Genomic DNA, 11,066 nt, shown 5'->3' with positions numbered 1-11,066 from the left:
AATAAATAAATAAATAATGATGGTTAGATCACAGATTTTAAGGCAGTAATAGGTTAGAAGGCAAACATACTGAAGCGAATAGCAAGTATACATTAGCCTGCACAACAGATATGGCATAAGTTTTGCATAAGTATTAGGTGTTCTTCCATCAAACTCCTGGAATTTATATTACTCTCGCTGCATTCCAGAAGAGCAGACTAGACGACTCTTGCTAATAGTTTGCATCCTAACCAATTTCGGCCTAAAAATCCAGAATCTAATAATAATAATAATAATAATAATAATAATAATAATAATAATAATAATAATAATAATAATTTCATGTGGTTGTTGCTAGCCTGGTGCAGCCCTTGTAAGGCAGACCATCCGATGAACGTAGCCGGCATCAGCCCTGTATGGGAAACTGCGTGTTGTTCTAGTGTAAGATAGTGCTATGCGTGGTGTGTAAATTCCAGGGATGTCCGGGGGAAGGGCACAAATACACGATCCCCAAGCCAAGGGAATTCAACAATTATGATTAAAATCCGCGGCCAGCAAGGATTCTAACGCAGGGCCGTCTGAATCTACGTTGATCATTCAGCTGAGAAGGCGGAAATAATATTCTAATAATAATATTATAATAATTTATGGCTTCAACTACCCCGATAGTCATTTTTAATTTGACGTAATTTGGCTGCCTGTGTGTCATTTTGGATTTTCGGTTTTGTTCTATCGGATGGCTGACTATCCTGAGTCCCATTAACTTTGCTCAGAAATAGGTAATAGAGAAAGGATTGCATGTATTGCAACATCAAGTAGCAACAACCTCACGAGAGCTCCCTTGATTATGCTACCCGCGTAACCACATTGTAAGAAGATTTATATAACGCACAGGGGATTTTAAAAGGACCATACCACTTTTTTCTGTTGGACGACTACTAACTCAGATGTAATGTGCGATACATGACTCCAAGGATTTATTAAGGATGCTGCACAGTAATCCTTATAGTCGCTGATTAAGTACTAATGAAAGGGTGTTACGTAGTCAGCATGACGGCTAGTTGAGGCCGTTGCTTAACTTTCGTGACCGGGCCCACTACACCTCATATCAATAAGAACCTCGATGATTTTCATGAGACTCAGGAATTCCAAGTCGGGTACAAAGATTTAAATCCTTTGACAAGACTGGAGACGAGATCAGGAATTCCAGGGAAGAGGTAGATACACTTCCCCTTCAGGATATAGCCAACTGCCCAACGCCTTCAGTTCATGGAAGTCTCATTCTGCAATTATAATACATTGTGTCATGTAACAAAAGGGGCTGCCTGACCGAGGCGATAAAGGCGTTCTCGGTTCGCCCGGAAGGACGTGGGTTCGAATCCCCGTCAGGAAGCCGTAAAATTTAAGAAACGAGATTTCCACTTCCGGAGGTGCATATGGCCATGAGGTTCACTCAGCCTACACAAAAAATGAGTATATGGTTAATTCCTAGGGGCAAAGGTGGCCGGACGTAGAGCTAACCACTCTACCCCATCACGTGCCGAAGTTACGAATGGTGGAAGCCTTTACCTTCCACACCTCCAAGGGCCTTCATGGCCTGTACGGAGATGACTTTGCTTTTGCATGAAACAAAATATAATCTATTACATTTAGAAGAACATGGTATTATTATTATTATTATTATTATTATTATTATTATTATTAGTATTATTATTATTATTATAAGCTAGAACTATCAGACATGAAAGCAGCGTGAATGATTGTTAATACGAATAGGTGGGAACAATTGCAAGAGGGCACTCAGATTCAGGATGTCACGTAGCCGAAGGTGCGACGATAATCAATTTTGAATTATGTCTTGAATGGAGGTATCTTGGGTTCGGACCTGAGTCGTAACTCGAGTCCAATAGAAGATGTCAGATCACAGGTCGAAGAATGACGGTAGTATTATTCAAAGTTTCAAGGTACAGATGATTTATTAGAAAGCGAAGTGAAGTCCTCCCAACATACAAGCTACAGTAGACCTGCTCGTACACTGAACGGTCATATACAGATTACATTGATATTTATATGCCCTCACAATTTTGTGTGTGTGGCTTCTGGCCTGACTTAATGCCCTGTTCATTATTACATATTAATAATAATAATGCTATTTGTTTTACGTCCCACCAACTAGTTTTTCGGTCTTCGGAGACGCCGAGGTGCCAGAATTTAGTCCCGCAGGAGTTCTTTTACGTGCCAGTAAATCTACCGACACGAGGCTGACGTATTTGAGCACCTTCAAATACCACCGGACTGAGCCAGGATCGAACCTGCCAAGTTGGGGTCAGAAGGCCAGCGCTTCAACCGTCTGAGCCACTCAGCCCGGCATTATTACATATTAATCTGGTAGGAAGTCCCTCTCCTTTGAAGGGTGGACCGCTTATGGTCATAAGCTAAGCAATTAAATCAATTCGTATTAATGTTGATATCATCACACATAGTGCTCTTGGCTAATGATCAACACATAATTTAATACAATAAATACATTCAACTTATGTACTTACTCTTTGAGGAGGAGGCTGACTTGAGCCATATAGCAGATGGGGTCTAATGAATAACAAATATTTTTTACTCGTGTGCGAGAGTTGCTTGTGTGGTTAATCCACAAGGAGATAAATATAAGTTAAGAATGAAATCTACGGATTCGTAAGCTTGTTTTGAAATCTACAAATATCGATACAAGGGGTTTCTGTCTGAAAACTCGCATTTTGAGTATGGTTTTGAGGTTAAAACTGTGTTCCAGGTATGACCTATATGGTCTGAATCCTGCTTCATATTCAACTAATCTGGCTTATAATTGCTTTGCCGGGTGAGTTGGCCGAGAGGTTAGGGGCGCGCAGCTGTAAGATTGCATCCGGGAGATAGTGGGTTCGAATCACAATGTCAGCAGCCCTCAAGATGGTGTTCCGTGGTTTCCCATTTTCACATCAGGCCTGTACCTTAATTTAAGGCCACCTAGTTCCAACTTCTACCCCTTTCCTATCCCATCGTCACCATAAGACCTATCAGTGTCGGTGCGACGTAAATCAAATTGTAAAAAAGTCTAATTGCTTCTGTGTTCTATGCAAGAGACACGCTGATAAAATTTTGTATGTGACGGATACAAGAGAGATCCCTCTATTATTATTACTATTATTATTATTATTATTATTATTATCATCATCATTCCTTTTCTTCTTCTTCTTCTTATTATTATTATTATTGCTAATCCACCTGCACGCGTTCAGACAGGAGGGATGGGGTGATGGCGGAGTGGGGGCCAAGTGGGTCCACAACCGACGGAGTTACATATCGACGTAATTGGGGGAGTGTGTGCTGTGGGGGGGGGGGATGGCGGCGTATGTTCCTTGCTCCTCCTTCAGGTCCCGGTTCACATGTGGCCGGTGTCATTTTAAAGCGCCTAGGAGTCTGCAGCCCATCTGCGGACACGCGCCAGCCAGCCGTCTGTGCTGCACGATATTAAACTCCGTTTTCCAAAAATAAAATAAAACTATTAAAAAATCGAGCTTCTTGTTTGTGTGGGGCCACGTGACCTGCTCGCGCCACGAGCCGGGCACACGTCAGTTGAGACAGAACAGACATCCAGTTGGTCTTGAAGAAAGCCAATGCCCACCTTTCCTTCTTAGCTTGCGGCAATCCTAACCTTAGCACCTGCCGGTTGCCTAGCAGCTGCCTATTAACAAAAGACTACTGGCAGAGCTGCGCGCAGCTGTCTTCTCCCCTCTCGCGTCAGCCGGTAAAAGCGAGTTGTGGGGGCCCTTGGAGTTCAGTCTGTTGTGAGCCATGGCGCGCTCAATTGCTGTACTAGTGCTGTGTGTGGCGATAGCGGGTGTAGTGAGTGAAGACGATAGTGAGTTGAGAGACGAACTGAAGGCCCTTAAGGGACAAGTGAACGCCTTGCTACAGAGGAGGAGTGAGGACTTCAAGCTGCTCGAGAATTCACTGAGAGGATCCTTGGAGAAAAGTCTTGAACTGTCCTCGCTGAAAAGCGAAGTGGAAAGCCTCCGGTAAGTGAAAAATAAAATACTATATTCTCATTAAAATTATTCTGTACCTCAGAGCTGAAGAGTCGTAACTCACAATTCATTATGCGCTTATAACCGGCGCTCAGTTACTCTTTTTCTTTTGTTTTCGACTATTATTTTAATTAATTTTAAACTTTCTTACTTGCTGTTCTGTACAGCTAAGATATATGGGAAATAAGGCTTCCTTTTCTTTAACACTCCATAGTGGATTTGAATTCAGCTTGGAGGTATTGCAGGGTATCTTCACACAAATTTATTTCCAACAATTCTTGCGATAGACTTCCAAAACATCATAATCGCGACTCTTGAACTATGAGGTACAGATTTTCCCTTTGAATTATCTTGTAGTGAATGGTGAATATATTTTACAACACGCGTGTTTTAAAACCCTTCATTGACAGATCATTGAATAATTGATTCTGAAATTAATTAATTAATTAAACTCTGTAAATTACTAATATTTACTAAGGTAATTTGGGGTTGAACCTTTCTTGGGGTTATCTGAGGTGCCCCACACAGGTTGAAATCGGGGTTTTAATTTTAGAACTACCAGCGTTCACCTAACGTTTAAGAAAATTTCAAAAGGATTCACAGATACGAGGTTCTTTCTGTCTGTTTTACTCGTATCATCTGCCGAACGTGTTTCTGATGACAAATAAGCCTTCATATATTATGACACTGGATCAAAGAACCAAAGTGTGGGTCTCGTAATATTAATAAACATTAAATCTGCTAAGTATTTCAGTACGATGTAACACATTTCTAATAGGAGTCTCAATTTCATTCGTTGCGCTGAAGCCTCATGGATACTGCGATATCGGTGACTGCTGAGGAAAGGGGGAGGGGACAGGTTTTTTCTATACTGGGACATGCTAGCCTATCGGGCGGGAAAAATCAAGAATACTAGTTATGAGAGGGAGTCACACAAAATGACAGATCTGTCCGGGACCGTAGAGACAAGATACGAGCCAATCAATGGTAAAAATTTAAAGATTTATCATTGTAAGATTCATGAGTACCGGCTCATTTAAGTCCTGGTTGAAACTGTAAATTAATATTCTCCACAAAGTCGTGAGACGAAATGGTATTAACGTACGAATATCTTGGCAAATCATGAAAAAGTACCGGTATTACATTATTTACATATATTTATCTGGAATGTTTTACCTACAGTTCTAGCGGTAAATTAATATTTTAAATTATGTCAGAAGTGGATTCGGCCTAATTTCACGGTCGGATTCCCTTCTCGACGCCAACCCCCTGCGAATGTATTCAATATCACGTGTTCCCGCGGTGGTTGGTAGTGTGTCGTATGTAAATGGAGATGTGTATATTAACACGATCACACATCTCAGTCCCCAGGAATCAAACCCGGGATTATCTGAACCGAAGTTCAGAACGCTCACCATTCAGTTAACGAATCAGATGTGAAAATACATTAACTGAATAAATAAATAAATAAAAATATGGCATGACAGCTGCTCCATCATTACTTTAATGATTTTTCTTCAGATTGTTGATACGATGATTTTATTAGCAATTATATCTACTGTTTGACCAAATTCTCGGAAAATCATGTTGCCACTCTACTATGTACGAATTTAGATGTGAATATTTTATATTTGTCATTTATGGGTAGCCAACGGCCGTAGTCGTGTTAAAACACCGGGTCCCGTGAGATATCCGAAGTTAAGCAAAATTGGATGTGGTCAAGATTTGGATGGATTGCCACGCGTTGTTGGTGGGGGTAAGGGAATGGAGGAGCGGAAAGGAACTGTCCACCCCACCGTACGTAAACTCCGGCTCAGGCACACCTCTGTGTTGGTTCGGACCTGCCTTCGGGCAGAATACACCCTTACCTTTATTTATGGGTAAGAACCAATCAAGATAAGTTCAGAGTAATTATTCACAGTAACATTTTTCTTCCCCATAAGGGGTTAAATAAGACATCGGTGGTCTATGCCATTGACAATAATATGTCTAGTGCTGATTCTCCTAAACGTGAATGCAATAATTATTAAATTGTCCACTAACTTTGCTGCGAAGTGAAATGTGAATGAAGTTTCGTAAAGTCTTCACAAGTTGGTAATACTCGCTGTATCTTGCTTGCGATGGAATGGGAACCAATTCTGCATGTTTGTACATGTTTACTTCAAGAATGGTTTCTTTCCCAGGAAATACTTGAACGACGATAAAACCTTGCCTAAAACTACGTACTTAAACCAACCTATGGGTCGCTTTGCACCAAGTGGCATCAGTATTTGCTTGGCTTTCCTTCTAGCTCAGTATACGCAGCGAGTTGCTACAAACATGCGTCTTTCTCCCGTCATCCTCGAAGCCTCATTTTCTGATTGCAACTGGATCCTGTAGATTCAGAGACCCAAATTCTTCTGTTAATTGTCAGCAGAAATAACTTAAATATGCAAATATTTCTTAAACAACGATTTGTACCTCTAAAAATGATATGATTTACAAATTACACTCGAAAGAAATATTAGTTTTGACGTGTTATCTTACTACTGAATACGCAATCTCTTTCTTATCGCTTCCTTTTAAAGAGAAAAGGACTTCGTAAGAATTAATAAATGTTTTCATGCCGGATGTGATTTGAGACCTGGTCATTACAATTTTGACTTTCAAACTGAAGAATCTCGTTGCAATTCTTCGCATATAACGTAAACCTAGACTTCCAGTGGATAACATACCTAAATCTTCATTATCAACTGTTGTGCCTTTAACCTTTCAGACTGAAAGTTCCGGTGAATTAACTAAATGCCTCCACAATCCTCTACTGGCCTCTTATCATTAAATTAATATTAATTTTCGAGTGTGTGACTGTACTCTCATAAAATTTGTGTTATTCTGGTATCTGTTGTTGTGACTTTAAGCAAAATCAAATGAGATTCAGGATGGGTAAAAACATGTGGACCTGTTATCGTCACAAAGGTCAATCCCAGAATTTTCATAAATTTATTATGGCGTCACGGCTGCGAGCCGTTCAAAGGATGCCAGAAGGAGATTTTAATTTTACTTCTGTTCCAAATCCTTGGTTCTGAGCTCCCAGTTTTGATGTAGGACACTTAATAACAATAATAACCCGCGGTATTTAAAATTCGGGGATTGACAGATGATTAACTAAATAACTGAGTTTTCACCAAGATGGTATTGTTTTGAATCCTAATCAGTGCACGTGGAATTCCTTAAATGAAAGTTACATTCCTGTTCTTCCGATTACACGTATAACAGAGGGTCTTGTAACCACGATATCAGCTCGTGAAACTGAGAACATTCCTGCTTTGCTTTAGTTTATCATCTCTTTACGTATTATATCGTTCTTGGGAGGGTACCCCTTATGCGACAGGCAGGGAATGCTGTGGGAGTGTTCTATCACCCGCATACGACCGAGGTGGCAGGAAAGGCATTCTGCCGTAAAACTTGACCATATCCTAATAAAATGCTGACTCGAGGTAGAAGAAAGACTAGGAAGATTCAAGTATTAGAAAGAACAACGTTACCAGAAGAATATAATAGTGCTTTGAATGCATATTCCTTGCAGCTATTTTCTACCCTCCAGGCGGGTGAGAGAGCAGCATGGCCATCTGTCAAGAATTCCATTACATCCCTCTGGCAAGTCAGGAGGCTAAATGAGGCGTTCAAGACAGGCAACGCGGTAACCATGGCGACGAGACCAGCACGTCACTTGTTTCCTTGAGGAGATTACGGTTACGGGATGTTGATAAGCCGGCGCGCCGAGACACGGCCTCTGCAGATACGTGCGCACCCCTCTCAAGTATTATTATTAGAACAGTTTTGTTTTTCTCGTAACGATCTATGCGAATTCGAAATTAATTTTGCTCCTCAAGGAAGAAAGTATTTTCAAACTTACAACGCACCATTTCCAAGACTGGTGATTATTGTTTTGCAGGAAGTACAACTGGGTAAGCATCCTGTATATAACAATAATCAGACAGAAAATATCCACAGTTCTAGCCCTTAAGGCAAGCATCTCAGTGGTGGTGATTATTGTTTTAAGAGGAATTGCAACTGGGCAACCATCCTCTATATAACACTAATCAGAGGGAAAAGTGGAAGGGATCCGACACTTCGAAAAATGAAGATATCGGCCAAAGAAAGACAAGGGCCACCAAGGGCGTGAAAATGAAAGACTCCCTAGCCCTAGCAAACCTAATAGCGTCGGGGTCGGAAAAGAACAAGAGTTGACCAAGAGAGGTCGGATAGGATAGATGAAAGTGAGGAGCCTGGCACAAGTAAGTGGAAGCAATGCCAGGACTCAGCTGAAGGCCCCGTGGTCGCCACCCCACGCTCCAAAGTTCAGAGCCCCTGGGGCCCCTTTTAGTCGCCTCTTACGACAAGGAGGGGATACAGTGGGAGTTATTCTACCGCCTCAACACACAGGGGGATGTGATTAGGGAAGAAAACTAAGGGAATTGAATATCAGATTTGGGAAAAAAAGTCAGGAACTAGTAATCATTTCAAATACTTAGGATGTGCGTTCTGCCAGGTTGGAAGTGCAGTAAGTGAGATTGCATCAAGGTGCAGCAAAGCTAATGCAGTGAGTGGTCAACCATATTTTGTAAGAATTAATTCAGTTCCCGGGTGAATCTATCTTCACACCGGGCTATTTTCAGACCAACTTTGCTGTATGAGAATGAAAGCTGGGTGGAATCAGCATATCGTACTCGGAAGTTAGAAGTAATAGGCAGGAAAGTCACCTAAACAGAGGCTGCGTAGCTTGCATTCAGGAGAATGTCGGCAACCCTGAAGATGGTTTTCCATGGTTTCCGTAGCCCATTCCCATGCCATCGCTGCCATAAGATCTGTTTGTATCGGTGCGATGCAAAGGAAAGTGTAAAATTTAACATCAAAATAGCGAGAATGATCGACAGGTGGGAACAATGGCGGGAGGGTACTCAGAATGAACTCGATGGAGGAAGTGGTTGGCATTTACCGTGTGCGGCAGTGGTGCCATGAGAGGCGAATGGAGGGGGAAAGGTCATGGACGGTAAGAGAAGTAGAGGGAGACATTTTCTAATGATTTGAAGTTAGAGGTGTAGAAATAAACGAGGCCACATCTAGTTATAAATAGAGGGTTGTGGGAGCGTTTAGTGAATTGATGGAGACTGAGAGGCATAGCAGTCTGTAATTAAAAAAACGTCTGTTGTTCTCATCTTATGACAACTAACTCCACCATTATGCTCTGTAATTTGTCAATATTTATCAGACTGTAGTATTCAGTTGTAAGAGCTCGGTAGTTGCCTGGAAAATATCTAAAAACCTAAAATATCAACAAAAAAAAGGGTCGTAGAAGTGCTATCCAAATACACTCATAAGTTTAGTTTTAGTTACATATTTAATGAAGGAATATACTTTTTAGAAAGGTAAAATTCTGGTGATATACAACAAATAGTGCAATAATATGTGAGTGAGTTGCGTATTTTTTTAGACAGTATCGTTTTGTACTTTAACATAATCAGCTTATTAGATTAAATTACTTTATTACTTGCCTTTAGCAAAATTATAAAAACATTTAAAATCACAGTACATGTTTCGACCACTTAGTAGTCGTCTTCAACTGCATGGAAAAAACCTTAGATGATAATAGATGAATTGTAAGCATGTCATAAACCTTGATCATTTTTCCCATGGGAACTTTAGAAAATTATTACTATTTAATATTGAACGAGGAAAGGAAAGGGGGGGGGGTTTAAAGGGTTGGACAAGAAAGGATAGATGGAGTATACTTAAAATTAAAATCCGTGTCTACAATATGTTTAAACATAGTGTAAAAACGGGAATTCCGTGTTTGTTAAAAAGTGTACTTGTAGAATTTAGAATTCAATATTTTCTTTCCACCTAGCATAAATTCATCGAACCCACAACGGATATCCTGGAGAAAGAAATTGAAATTAGTATAACTGGTATCACATTTGACTTAACCCCACTAGGGTTACAGCAGTTGGAATTCGGAAACCTTTGCAGTATATCGCAATAGTCATCTCCAGGTTCCTCGGTTTTCAGACAGGACGTTGCGAAACATCGAGAATCTTCTCTCCACATTAACGAATCTTAAGGGTTCATACCTGAAACTAGTGAGATCTTCCTCTTCAAAAACACTCACATCACAGTTTTCTCCTTTCACTATTTCACTTGTCTTGCACATAATTTGATACCCCTAGATTTTCAAGCATTTTTTGTTTCCTTTAATTTTTTCTCTTGTCAGATATGATTCAAGTATATGTATTTACTAGAACAAAGACGTTTAAGAGGTGATGGACGAACTAACGATAATTCGAATTGAGAATGGGCAGTACAAATGTAGTCAAAAGGAGAAGTTTAAAAAAAGCAGTTAAGATCTAAAAACGGACCAATAGACAAAAACCGCCGAACAAGACCCATCATTGTATGGCCTATAATGACCTTCTTTGTTCGTAGCGTCGACCTCTAGAGACATGAACCTGGAATGGCGGAAGTGTAGAGTGTTGAATGTGAGGAATGGAACATTAAGAACGACACAAACACCCAGTCCCCAGGCCAGGGATATTAATCATTTACAATTAAAACCCCTGACCCGTCCGGGAATCGAACCCGTGTCCGCCGGGTGACTGGTAGATACGTTGCCCCCTACACCGCGGGGATGGACCATATTGACCTAGAATGAACATATATTATGTTGGGCTTCGTATTTGGACTCTCGAGAAAAAAAGGGCCTTTCGTTAACTTCCGAGCCCTAGTTGTGACTCTATTTCAACCACGAAGTTCTGTAATGTATGCTCCATCACTCTGTAAATATTGTCCCCATGGTCTTCCAAGGCCGAACTCCATTAGTAGTATTCAACAACCGGGCGAGTTGGCCGTGCGCGTAGAGGCGCGCGGCTGTGAGCTTGCGTCCGGGAGATAGTAGGTTCGAATCCCACTATCGGCAGCCCTGAAGATGGTTTTCCGTGGTTTCCCATTTTCACACCAGGCAAATGCTGGGGCTGTACCTTAATTAAGGCCACG

At 40.9% G+C, this 11,066-nt stretch overlaps 1 protein-coding gene across 1 annotated transcript in view; it reads left to right on the top strand.

Moving 5' to 3' along the window:
• The first annotated feature begins 3,804 nt into the window (after nt 1-3,804).
• Nucleotides 3,805-11,066, top strand: part of sca (scabrous) — a 108,545-nt gene continuing 101,283 nt past the window's right edge. Inside the window, exon 1 of the mRNA XM_067156527.2 lies at nt 3,805-4,028. Coding sequence (XP_067012628.1) covers nt 3,805-4,028 — 224 coding nt within the window. The remainder of the gene's footprint in view (nt 4,029-11,066) is intronic.

The sequence above is a fragment of the Anabrus simplex genome, chromosome 12 (assembly GCF_040414725.1).
Source record: "Anabrus simplex isolate iqAnaSimp1 chromosome 12, ASM4041472v1, whole genome shotgun sequence".
NCBI classification, from domain to species: domain Eukaryota; kingdom Metazoa; phylum Arthropoda; class Insecta; order Orthoptera; family Tettigoniidae; genus Anabrus; species Anabrus simplex.
The sequence above is the reverse complement of the archived record's forward strand: the minus strand, read 5'-3'. Positions and strand labels throughout refer to the sequence as shown.